Source organism: Poromitra crassiceps, assembly GCF_964638095.1.
Source record: "Poromitra crassiceps genome assembly, chromosome: 3".
Taxonomy (NCBI): Eukaryota; Metazoa; Chordata; class Actinopteri; order Beryciformes; family Melamphaidae; genus Poromitra; species Poromitra crassiceps.
Window position 1 is genome coordinate 79,172,013 of NC_139625.1, and position 22,624 is coordinate 79,194,636.

At 43.9% G+C, this 22,624-nt stretch overlaps 1 protein-coding gene across 2 annotated transcripts in view; it reads right to left on the reverse strand.

The window, feature by feature from the left end:
* Positions 1-1,783: 1,783 nt before the first annotated feature.
* The window catches only part of LOC310773714 (sentrin-specific protease 7-like), a 54,941-nt gene continuing 34,100 nt past the window's right edge, over positions 1,784-22,624 (reverse strand). Inside the window, exons 13-24 of one of the 2 annotated variants that reach the window (XR_014552554.1) lie at positions 20,570-20,787; positions 19,585-19,667; positions 17,060-17,176; positions 14,023-14,142; positions 12,458-12,550; positions 9,073-9,209; positions 6,638-6,696; positions 5,994-6,037; positions 4,320-4,388; positions 3,443-3,593; positions 2,346-2,601; positions 1,784-1,996 (exon numbers count right to left, since the gene is read on the reverse strand). Coding sequence is in view for 1 of the 2 variants with exons in the window: in XM_083633647.1 (XP_083489773.1) it covers positions 2,458-2,601; positions 3,443-3,593; positions 4,320-4,388; positions 5,994-6,037; positions 6,638-6,696; positions 9,073-9,209; positions 12,458-12,550; positions 14,023-14,142; positions 17,060-17,176; positions 19,585-19,667; positions 20,570-20,787 (1,235 nt within the window). In the remaining variant the exon portion in view is untranslated. Of the gene's footprint in view, positions 1,997-2,155; positions 2,602-3,442; positions 3,594-4,319; positions 4,389-5,993; positions 6,038-6,637; positions 6,697-9,072; positions 9,210-12,457; positions 12,551-14,022; positions 14,143-17,059; positions 17,177-19,584; positions 19,668-20,569; positions 20,788-22,624 lie in introns of those variants that run through there. The other variant, XM_083633647.1, reaches the window with a different exon arrangement.

Consider the following 22,624-nt stretch of genomic DNA (forward strand, 5'->3'; position numbering starts at 1 on the left):
GGTTCGGTATACGAGCCCAAACCGGTTTGATCACGTGCAAACCGAAAAAACCTTTAATAAAAAAAAAAAAAAAAAAAAAAAAAAGTTTTTTTTTAGTTTTTTGCCAGTCCATTCTGATTGCACTATTGTTCGTATTAGCCTCTTCTCAAGTTGCACTAGTAGGCAAAAGTCTTATTTTGTTTATTATGTTGATGTTTGAAGAAAAGTTAAGCTGAATAGTTATGAGAAATAAAAACAGTGTGTTGTTACAGTTAAAAGGTTCTGCTTATTTGTATTCAGTGTTCGTGCTGGTTGGCAGCATACCAGCTTAGAGGTGCATTATCGCCACCAACTGCAGCCGCTTTTATACGTTTTTTTGGGGAATATCGAACCGGTTTCAAAATGTTCAAACCGACCCATGCCTAGGCCCTATATTGTGTGAATTTGTGAGTTTTGAAGTTTATAAGGCAGCTCAGCTGTAAGCCAATCCATTCTGATTGCACTGCTTGTGTTTTTATTAGCCTTTTCTCAAGTTGCACTATAGGCAGAAGTCTTATTTCATTTATTATTTTGATGTTTAGAAGAAAAGTTGAGCTGAATAGTTATGAGAAATAAATACAGGGTGTGTTTGTTACACAGGTGTCCTGCTTCTTTTTATTCAGTATCATTGCTGGTTGACAATACCAGCTTAAGCTGCGTTTACACCGACCTATTAAAGTTTGTTGCTGGCGTCGAGTTTACATACAAAGTCAATGCAAACGAGCGATTGAGCGTATATTCGCCTGGGAGAATAATCGCTGGGCGTCCGAGCGGCAGAGACAGAGCGACAGGGAGAAAATACGCTCGTCGCTCAAGATGAAATATTCCAACTCGAGCGAAAATACGCTGGCATCAGTCGCTCGCTGTTCAATGCTGATTGGCTGCCGTGTGAGAGCGAGTCAAGGATCACACTGGCTTGGAACAAACCGCTGGTTTATTGTGTGGCAACAAACCACATTGACAGGCTGACAGCTGACATGAAGTGAAAGTCTGTACTACCGGTATGCAGCTCGCATTAGGAGCACGCTGATAGGCTTAGCTTGTAAACAATGACGGTGGCTCGTAGTGGACAAACAGCATGACATTGCGTAACGTTATAGCCCCCACATGTCCGTCATTTCGTGTGCCTGTTGATGAGCGATTTAAACAGAGCGACAGAGCGATTCCAAAGGGTTGACTTGAGCGACAGAGCGAAAAATAAATATCTCGGTGTGAACGCCCCTTTAGAGGTGTATTATCGCTATCAGGTGGACTGAAGTTGCACTACAGACAGTTATGGGCCACACTCGGGAGCCCTGCTTAAAAAAAAAAAAAAAAAAAAAAAAAAAAAAAAAAAGATTATTACAAAATAAATCGGTATACCGGTTCGATCCGGTTTAGACGGCAATATCGAACCGGTTTTAAAATTTTCAAACCGACCCAGCCCTAGTAGATTGGTATATTTGTGTTGTTTCTGAGTAGTGGGTGGGTTTCCTAGCCTATTGTGCAAAATGTGGTTACTGTGGGCCTTAGGGTTACTGAGATATACACGGTTTTACGGAAGGAAAATAAGAAGAAAGAACAAGAAGAAAGAAAGAAAGAAAGAAACACACATAGCAAATACAATAGGCTTTCCAGCCCCCTTCGGGGGCTTGAACCCCTAATAAATAACACATTTAACAAAAATTAAAAATAAACTCATGTTGGAATATTTTGGAAACAATTTTATTCAAGTGAACATTCTCTTAGAAGGAATTTAAATTATACAACAAAGAATAGTGCGTTACTGTAGAAAAATTATAAAATAATAATAATATTAATATAAAGGTAGAATTTATTGCACTAGTTAATGAGCTGTTGTTGCCGTGTGCCGGCAGCTGATTGGTCAGTCAGGAGGCTTCCTCAGTATGTGAATATGCCAGCAGCTAATAGAGTACCACAGGGATGTCAGATTTGTGGAGGCCAACCCAGAAGACAGTGCATTTCCTGGTTCCTTCATCTCAAAGTCAATGGGATTTTTGTATGGAGATTTTGGTTAAATGCCTGAAATAGATTTGTGGTTCACAAAAGTTTATGAAACTGAGACCTTTGTGTTCAGCAAGATAATCTTCACAAATGAGGACCAATTTTAAATGTTTTTTTTAAATCACAATTTTCAGAAAGTTTCAAAAATCATAAAAGTGGTCCTCATTCGTGAAGATTATCTTACTGAACACAAAGTTTGCTGTTTCATAAACTTTTGTTAACCACAGACCTTATTCAGACATTTAACCAAAATTCCCATACAAATATCCCATTGACTTTGAGAAGAGGGAACCAGGAAGTGCATGAATTATGGGTTGGCTTACAAAAATACATCATCCCTGCTGTAATCTATTGGTCGGTCAGGAGTCTTCTTCAGTGTGCTGGCAGGCAACTGATTGGACGGTCAATAACACCAGGCAGCAGCTGATTGGTCGGTCAGGACTTAGGTCCCTCCTCTTCCTCTTGCTTCCGGTGCATGTCCAACACCAGGCTCCTGATCTCGTCCCTCTTTCTCCACACCCGTTGCCGTGGAAACCAGTGCTCCAACCGCAATGGGAAGGCAAAGTGCACTACCGGGTTCTGAGGAGCCAATCAGAGAGCTCATTTAGGGTTCTGAGGAGCCAATCAGAGAGCTCATCTAGGGTTCTGAGGAGCCATTTAGAAAGCTTGTTTAGGGTTCTGAGGAGCCAATTAGAGAGCTTGTTTAGGGTTCTGAGGAGCATTCAGAGAGCTTATTTAGGGTTCTGAGGAGCTAATCAGAGAGCTCGTTTAGGGTTCTGAGGAGCCAATCAGAGAGCTCATTTAGGGTGAGGACTGTCCGATAGATTGCACAGAAAGGTAAGCAATTGTACTAATTAACTAGAAAGTTGTACACATCAGAAATTTATACTACGGTATATATAAAAAAAAAAAAAAAAAAAATCTCTAAAATTTTTGATATTGAAAACAAGTGTAATTTTTGCAATGATGAACTTGAATTGTTGATGCATTTAGATTACCATTGTATACATTCAGTTACTTTTAGGACTCTAATGGATGATTATAAATTATATTGTGTAAAACTAATCATAACATTAAAATTGAGAGTAAAACATTTCATTATATGATCAAACTTTAACTGAGGCATCGGCAACTTCATCGACATGTTCAGGTAATTAATTAGCTAGTTGGAAGTTGTTGTTGGAGCTAACTGGGTTTTGTTTCCCCATTGTGTTGCCTGACATTAGCTTAGCATTTTTTACTACTGAAAAGTTGAAACTGTTTGACATTTCTGCAACTAGGTTCATGCAACAGCCAATCAAAACATTAATTGAAACAAAAATGTGGTTTGTGTCTCCACAGTCAGCTCCACTAGGAAATCACACAACTGCCATATTTTCCTCTAACTCCATTGGGTGTGATGTGAGTGATGATGTCATACCAGCAGGAAGCTCTCCACATACTGCAGCAGGTAGAGGCCGCAGTCGCTGCTGTTGTTCTGTAGGGGGACTCTGCAGCTGCTGCTCTGAATGCTGTCTCCGCTGAAGAGCCGTGGAGTGCCCCGACGCACCTCCCACTCCACCGCCAGGTAGCTGACCAGAGGGGACAGGGGATAACAGGGTTTCCGTGGGTCCTTAACACGTCTAATAATCAGAATTGTACGCCCTAAATGGTCTTAAATACAATTTTGACAGGTCTTAAAAAATGGATGATGAAGTTAACATTACTTTGTGAAGTTGCATTAACTTAATTTTCGGGGGAAGGGGGGTTATTGATCCCGCTCTAACAAAACTACAAAACCAAACCAACATGGAACCAGTAAGAACTAATGCAAACTGTGCGGCCCTGTCAGAATTGATGGGAGCACACCCAGCAAGTGTGTGGCGAGGTTCCTGGACTTACGTGCTAGCTGAACATGGACCACGGATCATCTACTCCAGTCATACTCAACTTGCGGCCCGGGGGCCATCTCTCTGCACCATCTCTGCAGATGATGCAGAGTGGCCCCCCGACCATTTTCTAATTCACAATGACAACTAATGTTAAATAAAGTTTGACTGAGCTCCAGCTAAATTGTCAAATATGCTCGCAGCCCAGGCACTTACAGTATATGTACTTAACTAACTTAACCTAACCTAACTAACTATTCTGTGTACACAAAATTGTGAGACTAAACTCCAGCTGACACCCCAAAAACCTACAATCCACTACAGATAAAAAAAAAAAAAAAGTATGTTTATTAACTGGCCCCTGGCCTCCTATCATTTTGCAGAAGTGGCCCCCAAGCAAAGCAAGTTGAGTATCACTGATCTACTCACTCTCGCAGCAGCTTGCAGACATTCCCGGGGGACGTCAGCTTCAATGAGTTCATCACCAGGATGCATGGCCTGCACAGCCAGAGGCAGGTCGAGGAGAACAACAAACAAGTTCATACAACACAGAGGAACAAGACGGTTCAAGAAGGATAGGTTTAGATTATAAATAAGAGATATTTAAAAGAAAATGCAAAACAGATAATCAAATGAATAAATAATTGAATAAAAATCACCCATTGGTTTGTGGACTCCCGTTTTGAAGCCATTTGACATTTTGACCGTCGCCATCTTGGTTCTCGTTAGGAATGTCACCGTGTACCCGGCTAACCGGATATTAAATCATAACCGTTTAGAAAAAACAATAACCGACTACACGTCTGCGTCACATCAGCTGTGGCTGTACCTTTAAGACAGGCAGCTTTACAACAGTCCTGCTGGAAAGTGGTGTGGTTGTAATTGTAAACATGGTGCCAGTGTGACCGCATGAGAATAAAACGTTTAACAGTTACGTCGTGGTCCACAAGTTATTAAACGTAACATTGGCGACGAGGATGATGGATTCTCTGCTCGCACCTCTCTCCCCGTTCCTCGCCCTGCCTGGCGAGCCGCCGATCCCGTGGGTTCTCTGGCATGAATCCTTTGAAATGTTCATACTAGGGCTAGCAGCTAGCAGCTAGCTGATGCTAACGTTGAAAGGAAGAAAGCCCTGCTGATACACAATCTGGGCAACGAGGGACAGCGGATTTTTCGTACTCTTGGACGCGCTCCTAATATGCGGACTGTGTCACACTGCTGTCTGGACATTTTGCTGCTCAATAGAATGCAAAAGCGGATTGTTTTCCGTCAACATCGGCAGCAAGCGGGTTAGTCTGTCTTACTGTGTTTCATTTCTCATAAAAAATAAACTGTTTAGCTAGTGGTGATAATGCTGCCTGTAAACTACAGATGATAACTTTAACGTGACACTAAAGTGTTCACACAAGTGCAGTAACGTTAATGGAAAATGCGGTAAAAAAAAAAGCATGGCAATGAAAATGTGGTAAAAAAAAACAAAAAGACAAAACGTCCGGTTAACCGGTTACACGCTGCCAGAAGGTCCCGTGTACCGGTGTAGAAAGTGTTGTAAGCGTTGACATCCCTAGTTCTCGTGCAGCTAGCGTGAGACCAGGGGTTTCATACAGAGCCGCCGTGCCACCAGTGATCTCGCAGCTCGCCGATCACGGACCAATAGCAGGCGGCGCTGCGGCAAACCCCTGGTCTCACGCTAGCTGCACGAGAACCAAGATGGCAACCGTCAAAATGCCAAAGTCGAGGCTTCAAAACGGCAGTCCACAAACTAATAGAGAGCCAAAGTCACACCTACTTCCTGCTTCAGCACACACGCCAGCGTTAAAAAATAATAATAATAACTTTTTGATCCCGTTTGAATTGTACCATGAGGTACACATGTGGTTTGTCAATTTAAAAGATAACTAGTCAACAAAGTCGCAGGTTGTCATGTCTCTCGCCATTCACCACCATTCATATTTTTTCAGACGCTGGTGCGCGTAGTGCCCGACCGGAAGGGGTGGGACTCTGGCCCTCTATGGGTGACGTCACGGAGGCTATGTCCATATTTTTATACAGTGTATGTTTCTACTCAATAAAAGGCACATGGGGGCGTCCATGGAGAATTACCTCTTCAGAAGTGTGTCATTCCTCCAGCCCTGCTGCGTGCACTCCTTCACAAACACAAACACAAGCTGCTGGTTATACTGGGAACATGCTGGTTACACTGGGAACATGCTGGTTATACTGGGAACATGCTGGTTACACTGTTTTACTGTAATGTTATTTTGTCTCTCGTGGACTTTGCTATGCAGTAGCAGAGGTTAAACATCCTCATCCTGCAAGTTATCCCACCTCTCAAAACGATGTGCCATGTCATATTGCAAAGCGCTCTGCCAACCGCTATTTTACGGAGGACTTTACACCTACTAAAGGCCAGGTGCAAGATTTAACTTATGCATACTTTGGAACTATTTCAGTTGGTGCAACCGTTAAAATTGTAGTAAAGCGTAAACTCTGACTTAGTGAGACGCTCAAACCAGGCTACGTTTGAACTTGTGCACAGCTGGTGCAACCAGGTGATCTCATCTATGAAAAACAACACATCTCTTCAACCATGGGCTTGTTTGTTTTCAGTTTCCTCAAGTGCTAACAGACAGATACACAGCTTGTAAAGAGAGGAGAGAAGGATTGTGTGTGTGTGTGTGTGTGTGTGTGTGTGTGTGTGTGTGTGTGTGTGTGTGTGTGTCCGTGCACATGCATGTGACACTGACCGGTGGTTGGTCTGACCCCAGAGTGTGGGCTGGTCTCCCCCCAGCTCGCTCCGCTCCACCTGGCAGACAAACACCAACACAACAGAGTGAGCCCTCTCTCCTTTTCCCCGTCTTTGTGTTTCCTTTCTTTATGACTACTACTTTTTTTTTTTTTTTTTTTTTTTACTTTTTTGACTACACCTGTGTCTGCGCTTAGATTCCAGCGCAAAACTGGATGGTGGAGGCAGACGATAGCTTAAGACGGAGGGAAGATAGCATAAGAGGTGCACAAACGCTGTGCAAATGATAGCGCCGTACAACGATAGGGCCCTTAGAGTGCTGGCCTGTTCCTTTTTTCTTCTAGCTCACTTAAGTGTCAGTGCCCTCACAGCTCCTCACAGAGCAGCAGTTATCTTCAGTCTAATACCATACTATAGCCAACCTTATCATGCTCATCATTTATGAATAAAGCTGTCTTAAAGTTAACTTTAAGTCACGTATGGAGCCTCCATGCAAAACGCTGATGTATGTCCCCGCATGACTGGTGGAGGCTACGCAGCTATCAGCCACTATCGGAGCAAAGTTCAGCCTATAATGATAGTTTGTTAAACCTCCTATCGGCGCCGATCCTGCTACTTTCTCCATTGTCATTCTGGTTGTTTTGCTATCCTGTCCGCTGCCTAACTAAAATCAAACCTCACATCCTCTTCACTGCAATCGGTCGACTGACAAGATACATTTTCTGGAGAACTAGCAGAGCAACATCGCACCGGTGTTTTGAACGAAAAAGTAATTTGCAAGAAAACATGCTATCTAGAAGCTGCAATTTTATATATACTGTAGAGATTATATATATATATATATATATATATATATATATATATATATATATATATATATATATATATATATATATATATTAGGGCTGTCAATCGATTAAAATATTTAATCGCGATTAATCGCATGATTTCCATAGTTAATCACGATTAATCGCAAATTAACCGCATTTTTTTAATCTGTTCTAAATCTACCTTAAACCGAGGTAGGCTACCTTAAACCTGAGAGCTTTGTGCAAAGATGCACTGTTGTATTATGGGTAGTAGCTATTATCATTAGTATGGGTAAGTATTTGGCCATTGGTAATATTGTTATTATTGCTACTAGTTACTGGGAATACACATCTCTCAGGCTGCACTGTGTGAAGTTAATTGGTGCTATCCTCTACATCTCTCCAGCCACAGACAGGAGAAGCTGCGTGAATGCTCTCTCCCCCCTCTCTCTTTCTCTCTCGGTATCTCTCTCTCTCGTTCCCGTTCTCCGTCGGTCCCTCTCTCACTGCCTCTCTCTCTCCCTCTCTGTCTTCCCCCCCCCCCCCCCCCCCCCGTTCTCCGTCTGTCTGTCTCTCACTCTCTCTGCCACGGTGAAACGAGACAGACGGGGAGAGCTGACGCGCTCCCTCTCTCTCTCTCTCTCACCCAAAATGCAGGACATCTTTCTCAATTTGAAGCTGAACTTGCCAATATACCCATTTTATTCCTCCTTTTCTGCTCACGGAGCTTTGTTTCTGCTTGATATCAACGTTAATGCTTCCTGATTTCCAAACTACGGCGCGGACCAAGGCTCAAACATCACAGAACGTGCATGCGTTAATCGCGCGTTAAAAAAATTAGTGGCGTTAATAGGAACGATAGTTAACGCGCGATTAACGCGTTAACGCTGACAGCCCTAATATATATATATATATGCAAGTTTTCCCCAGGTAACAAGATCTGTTTAACACCAACTGTATGAGCTTAGTGTCATTCGGAGGAGGCCAGAGAACTTAATCCTCAGTTTTTGGGTGTGAAGGTTGATTCCCGTACGTGCTGCATCCAACATTTTAACAATGCCCAATGTTTTAATGAGCACTGGGCAAACACACCGAACACAACCCCCCCCAAAACAAACCTCTCACAACAACTCAACAACTGGGGCGGTAAAAGCGTGTTGGCCTGACGGCCAGGGGGTAAACACAACATGCAAACATCCCTGGTGACAATTACAGGAGGTCCATTAAACATCACGGAGCCCGAGAGAGAGACACAGGCTGCCAACAAACACGCTTTTATTGAGGAGAATTTAGGTCAAGAATTCACGGGCGAACACGTCAAGACGCACCTGCCGAGGGAGGGCGTCTGGGTAGTGTCGAGGTAAAAGCACTCTCCTACCACCGCGGAGACTAGGGCTGGGTTAAGCGCAGCGCTACTTCCGGCTTGGTCAGACGTTCCTACAGACACAATTGGCCGTGTCTGCGGGTGGGAAGCCGGTGGAGTCTGAGTCCTGGTTCGAATAGTGTGATCCTCCCACGCGCTACGTCCTGCTGCTCAAACCCCTCGCTGTCAGGTGAAAAGAAGCGGCTGACGACTGGACATGTATCGGAGGAAGCATGTGCTAGGCGTGAACACGTCGAGACGCACCTGCAGAGGCCTGGGAGGCGGAGCGTGAGAGCGGGGCGTCTGCAGGCGGTCCAAAGGCGTCCGGTGGGCCCGGCCACTCCTCGTACTGACTGTCCTCCAGGCCTGGGAAGCAGATCACCACCAGGTACCAGTGAGCTCTGAGGAGGAGAGAGGTAAAGACTGGTCAGGACATGTGGAGGAGGAGAGAGGTAAAGCCTGGTCAGGACATGTGTGCACTAACCAACAATGTTGTAGTTCTCAGACTCAAGTCCGAGTCCTGGACTCATTTTCAGGACTTGTGACTTGACTTGGACTTGAGCACTGATGACTCAGACCTGGACTTGGACTCGAGCATTCAGGCATTCGGATTCAGAAGTTGGATATGAGGACCTGGGCTTGTTTTTTTCTTTTCTTCTGATTTCCCCCCCGTTTTCTCCCCAATTGTACTTGGACAATTTCCCCCCCTGCTGTGCCCCGGTCGCTGCTCCACCCTCTGCCGATCGGTGGAGAACCGTAGACTAGCACCATGCTCCTCCAACACATGTGTTACTGTTTTTCCCTCCTCTCCTGATTAGCCACAGTGTTCACCAGTGTATTTTCTTGACAAATAACATTATTTTCAAAGTCATAAAAATAAGCTGTTGGTAAAAACGGGTGATGATGTCAGACATTATAATGGTTTGAGGAGTGACGTATGATAGACAGATAATACAATATTTACAGTAGATACCCTCTGCCATTAGCTAGTTGTTATCTACGACGTTGTATGTATGCTAACTAAGTGTTCACCAGGCTCAAAACGCCACGACAGTCACTTTTAACCAGTTCGAGTCGCGCACTTTCCATAAAGTCCATCAGCTTTGATATGTGTTTTGTTTCGTTGTTTGATTTGTTGACAATAAGCGATACTGTGGCTTCTAAAAGAACGTTTTTCACAGAGATATGACCAGAAACAGTATGGCCGCCACTTCTGTTTTATCGCAGACAAAGAGTTTACTGAAGACAAGAGGAGACGTGGGTCTGCTTCTTTTACAACAGCGCCTGCAATCATTGTGTTGCATTGGAACCAACTATTAGGATTTGGTTCTTATCAATGTCAGCTCTTTTTCACAAATAGTGACGTGCATTGATATAGATATATATATATATATATATATATATATATATATATATATATATATATATATATATATATATATTTTTTTTTTACCTTTATTTATACAGGGGGAGTCTCACTGAGAGCAATGCTCTCTTTTTCAGGAGTGCCCTGTTCACATTCATACCTGGAAGCTGACCAGTACAACCACAGTCTGATCTGCTGGCCACTGATCAGCTCCACTGGAGTGGTTTGGGATAAGGGCCTTGCTCAAGGGCACCTCAGTGGTGGTAATGAGGGAGGGGCAAGTGCTGCCTTTCTCACTTTCCCCACCCAGATTTATCCTGCCGGTCCCGGGGATTGAACAGACGACCTTCCGGTCACAAGCTCGCTTCTCTAACCATTGGGCCACCACTGCCCATTGATACAGCGCATGCACATGTATGTTTTCATAACACCAACAGTGAAACAGGTACGCAGAACTGACTGGAGGGGGGCTTTAAGCACAGTAGGGACCTCGTATGACCCCTGGTGAAGGATTTGAGTGGAATCAACTGATCCCGATCCAGACTGAAACAACAGTAAAGATCTATTTCAGGGAGATGGACGTCTGGAGAAGTGATTGTAGAGGAAGTGGTCTTAACCTCAGCCTGCTGGGGGCAGCACTGAGGCAGTGGATCAAACTCACATAACAGGCAACGTCTGAGCCACCGGGAAACCCCGGGCTCCGTGTGGGTGACCTCATCAGCCAGGGGGGGGGGAACGTGTGTTTCCTCATTGACTTGAATGGGAACACACACGGACTGACTGCAGTTAGCGCCGTTAGCGATACTCTGCTATCTGGGGACAGAGAGAGGGATGAGGTCATGGTTTCCTCCAGCGTTGCTGCTTTGGAACCAAACCCCTCCACTGTACTGTACAGTAGAACTGCTTTTCTGCTGGGTTCCAGGCTCAGAGTGATCCGTTTTGAGGCAATGTTTCTAATGGCTGGTGAAAAGTCGAACCTGGACACTGAAGTATGACTTTACTTTATTTCATGACTGTATCAATCCATGGTGGATCTTTGTCAGGTCAAATTCTAATGAGAAGAATCCTATAAGCACTGTTACCTGGTATTTACATGATGTTTACATGAGTTGGTTATAGAACATTGTATTCTTGTACCATGGTCTGGGTGAATCCTCTTTTCTGATTGGCCGGCAGGTGTGCACTAACTGCAAGAAACACACCCTCTGAACTTGATACATGTGTATCACATAAGCGATCATCTGACGTCCCATCCACTAACGTTATTCAACTCGCTACTTCAGGCCGACAGAGCCTATCTCATTGTTCGTGAAAACCTTGATATTGATTTGAGGAAAATAACATGGCTGGATAGCTAGCTTGTCTTGTAAACACATACCGTCAAATTATATTTACCGTTTGTCAACTGTACGCAATGTTATTGACTTTGGAACTTGGTAGCATAACGTTAGCTTTCTGGCTCTGAGCCAAAGGGTTCTATCTATGAGCTGAGAGGACTATTACCTCCCGTTCCCAAGGTGTATCTAAAGGTCATCCTATTTACTGGAGGAATGAACAACGTTTCCATTAGGGGTGCACCGATCACGTTTTTTGCCTCCGGTCACCGATCGCCTATGGGAAATATCTGCCCAACCGATCATCGACCGATCACCGATTACCGATCACCGATATATAAACTCCTCAAAAAAAGTTTGGAAACGTAATTTCGGTCGATTATTTCTCCCCTTTAATAATACCAATTGGTATTGTATTTTATATCATTGGAAAGCCTGATTAGTGATAGATTCTCCGATTTTTTATAGATTTTTATTTTAATCCTTTGATATCGATTCATATGTCCAGAGATCGATTTTTTTTAAATTATTTTTATTATTATTATTATTATTTTTAATATAAAGAAATATCGGCAATCAGCCGATCGCATATTTGGGTCAAAATCGGCCGATACAGATTGCGTGCCGATCGATCTGTGCACCCCTAGTTTCCATTGCATGAGAAGCTGACAGGATGGTGACGTCCGAGTTTCCCTCCTGAATTTAACCTGAAATCCTTCCTGTCATGCTTCTACCATGCTAGGGGACAGGATGTTGGCACTTCTTTTTCCCGGTGTTTTCTTCGGTAAACAAGTTGCTTAACACGTGCTGGAAGCTAGAGCATGTGTCGTCAAGCAGTTGGACTGCTGTACGTGTTGCAAAATGCTGTGAAAACTCCTATAGGACGTCATACAGTAGTGTTTTCCCGCGTGAGTGCTTTGTATGAATGTAGAGATACAGTAGGTCTTACGCTTGGTTGACAGGCACAAACAGGAAGTCTTTGGTGAAGATGTCAACATGGCGGGTCCAGGTCTTCACCCTCTGGTGCCGCATGTGACGATCACTGCAAGGAAAACCAGCAGACAGAGAATAGCCCTGAATAATGAATCTGAATAGCCCTTGAAAAGTATTAAAATATGTTAAATGAATTAATTTGAGGTCTACATTTTTACAGCATGTGATCACAGCCTTATTTTTAGCGGTGGCCAGCACCTGTATAGGTCGCTCTGTCAGTTGGTTGGTCCACAAAAAGAGGCTGAAATTTGGCATGGAGGTCAAGTCAGCTTGCGCATTTCCTCGTTAAAATTCGGAAAAAAAGTTGCTTGTCATAAGGCATAAGGCATCTAGAAATAAGGTGGATAGTTTTCTCTTGCAGTTTTCTAAGCCAAATGTTGTAGTCGGGTACTGGAGCCAAAAAAGGGTGGGAACCACAACCACCGCTCCAAATGAAGGTACAGGACTGTCCTGTGGTAAATGGTAAATGGACCGAAGGCGGCCAGCTGCCACGCAGGGTGCTGGCACAGCCATCAGGAGCAATTTGGGGTTCAGTGTCTTGCCCAAGGACACTTCAACATGCGGACTGGAGGAGCCGGGGATCGAACCACCGAGCTTCTGGTTGGTGGACGCGCCCTCTACCTCCTGAGCCACAGCCGGTCCTCCACATGTTTTGGTTTAAAAGCCATTAGACAATTAGAAAGTTTTGAAACAGACCAAAGCACTGTTGGAAACCGGTCCCTATTACAGAAATAGTAGTCTCGCTGGCCAGACTCCTCTGCCTTCCGTCCGAGGAGTCTGGCGCCGCAGGTCTCCATAGTGGGATTGTGATGGCCGGCGCTTAGCGGCAGTGCCCTTGGAAAATAGTTTCCAACAATCCAACTTGCCGTTTTCAGCGTGTAGCAACCTGGTAGCAACGAGCTAGCGTGTAGGTTTCTGCCGTTGGCTTTCTATCTAGTTAGCGTTGTTGTTTTCACTGCGGTGGCAGGGCACTATTTACAGCGACACACAGGGAGGAGGGAGCGGAAGCCGCTCTGATTGACATGGTCAGAGCCAATGACAGAGCTTGTAATAAGCCGGGAGTGGACATCCGGCAGCGACCGGAACAGTCGCTCCAATGGGAGAGCAGAGTAGAGCAGGGGAGGGTTTATCCCAGTTATGGAGACCTGCGGCGCCAGACTCCTCGGACTACATATAGTTCACGATATGATAAACACTACATATAGTTCACTATGCGATAAACACTACATATAGTTCACGATATGATAAACACTACATATAGTTCACGATATGATAAACACTACATATAGTTCACTATGCGATAAACACTACATATAGTTCACGATATGATAAACACTACATATAGTTCACGATATGATAAACACTACATATAGTTCACTATGCGATAAACACTACATATAGTTCACGATATGATAAACACTACATAATAGTTCATGGGGAATAGTGAGTGACTGAGTGAATGAGTGAACCATTCCCAACACGGCTCAGGAGTGTCTTTAATCTGACGTAAGAGTTTCTTACGGGACAGATGGCTCCTCCTCTCCCACGGCTCGCTGTCTGCTCAGCTGTTTGTAGAAGAAGCTGCTGAAGACGTGACATCGTTCCGCTACAGGGCCATCTGCTGCCTCCAGCAGGAGAAACCTGCAGGAGAGAGGAGTCAGCACGCATTCACTTGAAAATAAAAGCATTTTTAAGATAAGGACTCAGCAGCACACATTCACACTTAGAAAAAAAAGCTCAAAAGGGCCTGTTCAAACCTGGTATTAACATGCATCTTGAGTGATCCGATCACAAGGGGTCAGCTCTAAGTCTGTTCACACCTGGCATTAGAATGTGTCTCGATGAATGCTTCTTTTGATCAGATCTCACTTCCCCGCCCCATATGCAAATAAGCACATAGTAATTGCTGAGAGTAAAAATACAGTGATTGGCTTTTTTGTTTGGCAATTATTACCTTTGAATTATTATAGAAACGTTACAGCTGCAATTATTACTGACTTATTCGATGGGTATTAGGCTTGTTGCCACAGTGTGTGAATTTTCCTGCCGGCTAATAAACTGATAACAACATCGGTGTTTCGCGTTACAAGAGAAGATATTATTTGCCTCAACTTGTGATTATGTCCATATTTTGCCTTTTTTCCTCCTCTCCACCATGAAGATACATACATGATGGTCCAGCTTTTTCATTTAAATGTTCTCAGTCTGACGCAGCCGCCAAGGTAGACAGCGAGCGTGGATATTATATTTACCACAGAGAGTTAATTTATTTAGCTGGGCTCATCACCATGTAACAAAATCTATTTTCTTCTTCAAATTGTTTTTATTCGTTTTTAAACAATACAAACAAGAAAAGTAGAAGTAGAAGACAGACAATACAAAATAGGTGCAAGGTTGCATGATGTCATACACGTATACAATCTCCTGAATAATTGTGATGCAATGACAACCAAGTGTAAAACAAACAAACAAACAAACAAACAAACAAAAAAAATAATAATAATAATAATAATAATAGAGACAAGGAAAGAACAAGAGTGGGGTGGGAAGAGGGTAGAGTAGAGCTGTTAGGGGCTACTAATCTAAAGTTCTTGCGTCAAATTCCTTATGGTAATAATCTAAGAAGGGGTGCCAAGTCATTTCAAACTTTTCCAGAGAACCCTGGACTGTGCATCTGACTTTTTCTAGTTTAAGAAATGACATTACCTCACGAATCCAGCGTGAGTGTGATGGAGGTGTGGGCGATTTCCAGCTAAAAAGAATAAGCCGGCGAGCTAGTAATGTTGAAAAGGCCATTAGATCTGATTGATGTCTGGATATCCCACTGTTGCTAGGGGCAACCCCAAATATTGCAGTAATTGGATCTGGGTCAATCTGTTTTTGACATATATATGAGAATGTATTAAAAATGTCTGACCAGAATGTGTACAATTTTGGGCAAGTCCAAAACGTGTGGCCTAGAGTACCCGGAAACGGATGGCATCTGATGCAATTTGGGTCTGAGCCAGGATATATCCGGGCCAGTTTGGCTTTACAAAGGTGTAAGTGGTGGAGTATCTTAAACTGTAACACACCATGTCTGATACAGACAGAAGATTTATGTATTTTACTGATAGCATTTTTCCAGATTTCGTCAGAGAGCTCTGTGTCCAAGTCTTCCTCCCACTGTACTTTCAGGTGGTGCAGCGAATAGTCTTCCATTTCTTGAATCATACAATATAAATTTGATACGCAGCTTGGTAAATAGGGATTAAGTTTCAGATAATCATCAAATGGGCAAGCCAGAGGTTTAGATGGGAATGTTGAGAAATGTGTGCGGGTGAAATCGCGAATTTGTAGGTACCTGTAAAAGTGAGACTGTGGTAAGTTGTACTTTTTAACAAAATGATCAAAGGAACCAAACGTCCCATCAATGAAAAGGTCCTCCACACAACGTATTCCCTTATCAACCCAGAACTGAAATGCTGTATCTGTCAAAGAAGGTTTAAAAAGGGGGTTCAAGGTAAGAGGCATGGACTCCAGGGCTTGCGTATGCCCAAAATGTTTACGAAATTGGGTCCATATGCGTAGGGTACCTCTCACAATAGGATTATCCGTATGGACACCTACAGTCATTGGCAGCGGAGCACACAACATAGAAGCCGGGGAGATTGGTGAACACGCCTGCTTTTCCATACGAGACCAAATTGGGCCATCTCCACTTACAAAGGACTTATACCAGATCTTTATTTTTTGGATGTTGGCTGCCCAATAATAAAATAAAAAATTTGGCAGCGCTAGACCCCGGTTTGCTTTGCACCTCTCCAACACAGCTTTGCGAACGCGTGGTATGGTCTTATTCCTAATTAATGTACTTATGTTTTTATCTAAGTCTTTAAAGTATGATTTTGGTAAGAAAATTGGAATTGTCTGGAACAGATATAAATATTTGGGTAAAATAACCATCTTAATTGAGTTAATGCGGCCAGCCAGAGATAATGGGAGAGTTGACCAGCGGCTGAGATCCTTCTTAGCTTCGTCTATGGCTGGTTGGGAATTATGTTTGAACAGCTCTTTGTAGGATCGCGTTACCTTGACTTTTCTTCTATCTATTAACATAAATGTTAATGCTGGATACTGGATAGTGTAATTATATTTTGTGAGTAAAATCTGTTGACGCCCTGTCCAGAGTGCTTTGATCGGAGATCAAATGGTCAGACTGAATTTATGAACACACCCATTTAAAGGTTTTGCAACGGTTTTGTTAAATAAAGCCATTTCTGATCTTAATTTAACAAAAATAACCGATAAGAATACCGTTAAAGTACCAGATCGATAAGCAGTATCAGTAACTAGTAGTAGGCTACGGTTAAAATCTTAATATACCCATCCCTATCTATATGACCAAATTAATTATGACCAATAAAGCATGTGTTTAACCACCACCTGTGTGTGCTACTAAATGTTTCTTTCTGCTACTGATATTTTGTAGCTTACTAGCAGCAGTGCTACCACCTAATAAAGTCAGTGTACAGTGCTGTATCTGGAAATAAAAGTGTGTGTTGTGTTGGACTCTGACTTGAGGTAGAAGTCGATGATGACGTCATTGAGGTACTCTCCTCGGTCCAGACAGGCCAGGTCCTCCTTGGTCACTGTGATGCTGCCTCTACAGGGAGGAGCTGGGTACTGGATCAGCCTGACACACACAGAGAACAGTCACTACATTGAAGTAAATGAGGTCTGGAAAAGCTTGGGATTTTGAAATGAGGCTCTATTCACTAATATAGACGTCTATATTATGTCTAAACGAGACCGTCTGTGTCTAAACTAGACCGTATCTCTCGAAAGCTGAAGGTTATTCATCAAGTTCAAATTCACATACAACATACATGTAGGGGGCGACTACACCAAGAAGCATCGCTAGAGACGCGTCGCCACCAGAACCATTGTTTTGTGTCATTTTTTTTTCCCTGGACGTTTTTAGGGACACATAAAAGTTAAAATAGTGTCAACTTTTCAACGCAGGGTGCGGAGTCACACCGCTTGTCAATGTCAGTTGGGCCAGGTAGCCAATCAAATCAAGCAGAAGGTGACTTTCCTTCCTGTTTTGATGCTGTGTGATGTGGTGAGAAGGATGGGACAGAGGAAAACAATATGAAAATCTTAGATCGTTAGGTTTTCTTCTATATCAGACACAGGTTTTTGTTCCTACCTGACATGTTTCGACGGCAAGACTTCCGTCTTCTTCAGAGGTGTCACAAGATGGTGAGTGACGTGTCTTAAACAGCTGATGTTGTTTACAGAGGTGTGATCGTCCTGTCAGATTTGACAGGACGACCACACCCCCCGCTGTCATTTCGCCGTTTGAGAACGCTGCTCCAGGTGGTGGAAAGCATGTAAGCCCCCTCGTCCCGGTTCATCGTCGTTTGCGCCCGCTTCCTGATCTCCACTGCCTCCATAATCAAGCGCTGGTGTTTGTTGTCATGGGTGCGGATGACTTTGGCATGGCAGCGGGGGGCGTGGTCGTCCTGTCAAATCTGACAGGACGATCATGCCTCTGTAAACAACATCAGCTGTTTAAGACACGTCACACACCATCTAGTGACACCTCTGATGAAGACGGAAGTCTTGCCGTCGAAACATGTCAGGTAGGAACAAAAACCTGTGTCTGATATAGAAGAAAACCTAAGTAAATTATAGACACTATGAACCTTTTTGGATTAATATGAAAATCTGATATTAGTGGTCTTTAACCCGGGCACATCAAGAAGCTGTGCCTGTAGTGATGCTTCTCGTGTGATAACGCCCATACTTTTCTGGACTTTTGAAGACATGGAAATGATCAAATAAACTTTTCTAGACTTGTGTAAGAACCTTGTCTCCCTAGATTAGCTGCGCCCGAGATGTTTAAAACAGAACAAGACCCCAAATGGTCATTTAGTCACCTGTAGATTAGACTACTTTACCAGAGACAAACATCTACCTAACTTTTTTGCTTGTGGTGATTTCCCAGACTGGTTATGAGCGTACAGCTACTTTCCTCTGATAAGAGGTTTGGGTTGAAGGAGCTGGTGGTATAGTCTCAGTCTGCAGTCTGGCAGTGTGCTGGAGTGTTTTGGAGGTGTGGAAGTCTCAGTCTGCAGTCTGGCAGTTTGCTGGAGTGTTTTGGAGGTGTGGAGGCTCAGTCTCAGTCTGCAGTCTGGCAGTGTGCTGGAGTGTTTTGGAGGTGTGGAGGCTCAGTCTCAGTCTGCAGTCTGGCAGTGTGCTGGAGTGTTTTGGAGGTGTGGAGGCTCAGTCTGCAGTCTGCAGGCTGGCAGTGTGCTGGAGTGTTTTGGAGGTGTGGAGGCTCAGTCTGCAGGCTGGCAGTGTGCTGGAGTGTTTTGGAGGTGTGGAGGCTCAGTCTGCAGGCTGGCAGTGTGCTGGAGTGTTTTGGAGGTGTGGAGGCTCAGTCTGCAGGCTGGCAGTGTGCTGGAGTGTTTTGGAGGTGTGGAGGCTCAGTCTGCAGTGTGGCAGTGTGCTGGAGTGTTTTGGAGGTGTGGAGGCTCAGTCTGCAGTGTGGCAGTGTGCTGGAGTGTTTTGGAGGTGTGGGGCTCAGTCTGCAGTCTGCAGTGTGGCAGTGTGCTGGAGTGTTTTGGAGGTGTGGAGGCTCAGTCTGCAGTGTGGCAGTGTGCTGGAGTGTTTTGGAGGTGTGGAGGCTCAGTCTGCAGTCTGCAGTGTGGCAGTGTGCTGGAGTGTTTTGGAGGTGTGGAAGTCTCAGTCTGCAGTGTGGCAGTTTGCTGGAGTGTTTTGGAGGTGTGGAGGCTCAGTCTCAGTCTGGCAGTGTGCTGGAGTGTTTTGGAGGTGTGGTATAGTCTCAGTCTGCAGTCTGGCAGTGTGCTGGAGTGTTTTGGAGGTGTGGTATAGTCTCAGTCTGCAGTCTGGCAGTGTGCTGGAGTGTTTTGGAGGTGTGGAGGCTCAGTCTGGCCATGTGCTGGAGTGTTTTGGAGGTGTGGAGGCTCAGTCTGCAGTGTGGCAGTGTGCTGGAGTGTTTTGGAGGTGTGGAGGCTCAGTCTGCAGTCTGGCAGTGTGCTGGAGTGTTTTGGAGGTGTGGAGGCTCAGGCTTACCTGCTGGGAAGACTCTGCAGACAGGAAGACTGGAGGTAGGACTTCCTGCTTCTAGAGCTGCTCTTCACCTGACTGGACTTCTCCTATAGAGAAAACAGAGAGAAGGTCACCTGGCTGCTGCATTTTTGTAGTCAACAAATAAGAAAGTAGTTGACTCGTCATCACGGGAGATATATTATATTTTTTTCACCCAATGAAAAGGATAAATTCTTGTCAAAAAGGTTTCAAATACAACCACTAAAGGGTTAAGTCATGTAGGCGGGACCAACCCAGGGGTAGGTGAAATCATAAAGTCCTTGATTGGCTCTGTGCGAGTTTTTACAAATGACGACTGAATATGACCAAATCACAGCTGTGACGATATCTAGTACAACAGCACTCCCTCTTGTGTATCCACTCTTGCTTTCAACCTACTGTATTTGGAGTTACTACTGAAGTTTGTGTGTTTGATGTTCACTGATAAATTAACTGCTAAGTCACCTAGGAAGCTTCTGTGATGACGTGGGTTTGATTTCCACAAAAATCTGAAGAAAACTGCACTGCTGGATAATTTTTTGTAATCACATTTTATTGGTGGAAGTAGACCATTTTTAGAGTAATTGAGTTTCACAGTCTTTTCCATTTTCACATTTTTCATTATAGTAAACACCCTCCCTCTCATTGGCCATTAATTAGTTGTTAGACAGACACACAAAAGTGGGGTAACAAAATATGCCTGCCTGGTAAACAAATGTGCATGGCTGGTACAATTTCAAACCGACCAGCCACGCTGGCTGGCAACAGGCTCATCAACGCTTTCCCACGCCGCTTCCCACTATCAAAAGGATAAAAACGCGAGGTTCAACAGGCCGCTTCCTGTGAAACCACATGGCTACTTATTATGCAGAATGATATACTTCTGCATACTAAGTAGCCATATGGACATATTGCTTTTTTCCCCTGACCAATGAAAAACTAGGTGGACTAAGAATCTTGGTGGTCTCACCGGGGTGTGTCGCAGCAGGCTGAGAAGGTGCTGCTCCAGAGGAGGAGGTGCAGTGTGGAGGAGCATCAGACCATCAGCCCAGCTCAGAGGAGAGCCAATCCCAGAGGAGGAGCCAGCCTGTGTGAACTGCTCTGTGTCCAGCATGGAGGAGAGGAGAGCAGCCTGCAGCTCCACAAGCTGCTCTGATAACACCAGCAGGAGGAAGCAGCACCACTCACCTGAGGAGAGCAAACACAAACATCGATCTTTATAATATCATGTATTTATATGTATAATATAAAAACAATACAACAGGTTTTGGTCCTCAGCAGCTAATTTGACAGCTTCTAATGTGTGTCTATGTGGAGATTTTAAAAAGACTTGTGTCATTAATGAGATATAACGGATACAACACATGGTTGTTTGCCTGGTGATTGACAGGCCGCCTGTCCAGTGATTGACATGTCGATTGTGGGGTTTGTTACAGAGAACCGTCTGGGAGGTCGTCTTTGTAAGTTTTAGAAAAGGGTAGGCACTTTCAAAAAAATACCTGACAGGTGATTGGATGAACCACCTGTTGATCACAGTCTAAGTTCAACCAATCAGATCAACAATATGACGTAGTAGTACAGCACTGAAGAGGAAAAACAACAAGCCACAGACTCCAACGAGAGAATCGAAGGTAGAAGATCAGTTCTGACTGAGGCTAGCTTCTCGTCAACAACCCCACCCATCTATCCTGGTAGATAAGAGACACATTGAGCCATTTCATGCACAAAAACACTCTCCTCTTCCTCAGTAGAGCCACATATTCTGTGTGTTTGAGTTGAAGCCTCTACATCCTTCCTCCCGTGACATTCTCTGGAAGCATCGCCGGTTTCCCTCTCTGCATGGTCTGAAAGCCTTCATCAATAAGTGCGAAATCCATCCCAGATTCGCCGTGATTGGCCAGTGGCTCGGGAGAAGGTGTCTGATTGGCCGCGTGGTCCCTGCCCAGCACGAGGACTTGTCAGAAGTTCATTTTCCATGAAGCTTCACAGCTCCACTAAACCTTACATTCAGAACAGCCTCTTTCTGGACAGCAGGGCACAAAGAGCATCTGTTTGAGAAGAGCAATCACTCGACACTCGCCATTAGGGCTGCACAAAATTTGATATTTTCCAACTCTTTTTGCCGATACAGATATATGCACAGATTTTCCCACACAATTTCAGAGAACATAATGTCTATCCTGTAACACATTATAACACATTATTATGCTACTATTATGGTGACGGCCCACTGGTAGATGCAGACAAAAATACAATGCTTTTCAAAAATAACACATTCACTGGGCAAAAAAAAAAAAAAAACTACTTCAACTTGGGTTATGTAAAACATGCCATATTTTGGCATAATTAAAGCGTCATTTTAACGGCCTGTCATATCGAAATGCTCGTTTCGAGAACTCGCCATCTTTGGCTGCTCTGAGTCCACTCTGAACTTCCCTACAGCGGTGCAACATTCTCTGACACAGGGGACAAGTGTTGCCAAAAAACTAATTCTAAAGGAATGGAAGTCCTCCTCTTCACCTTCTTTCCAACTGTGGTTGACGGACATGACCGATGGGCACCTTATGCGGCTGGTGGTCGCGTTGTGATGTTGAATGCTGATGAAATATGTTTTTTTCCTGTGTCTGAGCATGTTCATTTGTTTTGTCTGCATTGTTCTTAAAAAATTTAAATAAAATATTTAAAAAAGAAGAAGAAATGCTCTTTTCGGGCGGATGCCGATAATTCATTTTAAAGTCGAGCTAAAATGAAAAATGCCTTTTTAACTATTTTAGTTCACATCCCTGTTCATTGAGTTCACCTATATAACAACGTATGCCAAAGAATTTCACAAAAATCCAATTTCTTTTGTTTTTCACGTCAAAGTTCAACCATGTTGTCTTTATTCATAATGAAATCTACAGTGTGCTGTCGGCATGTGCTATTAAATTTCAACCAATACTATCATGACATGACAGCTGTCAATCTCGAACTGTCATTCTCCGGCAACTGTGTGGTACGATGTTGACACAGAGCTAACGTTAAC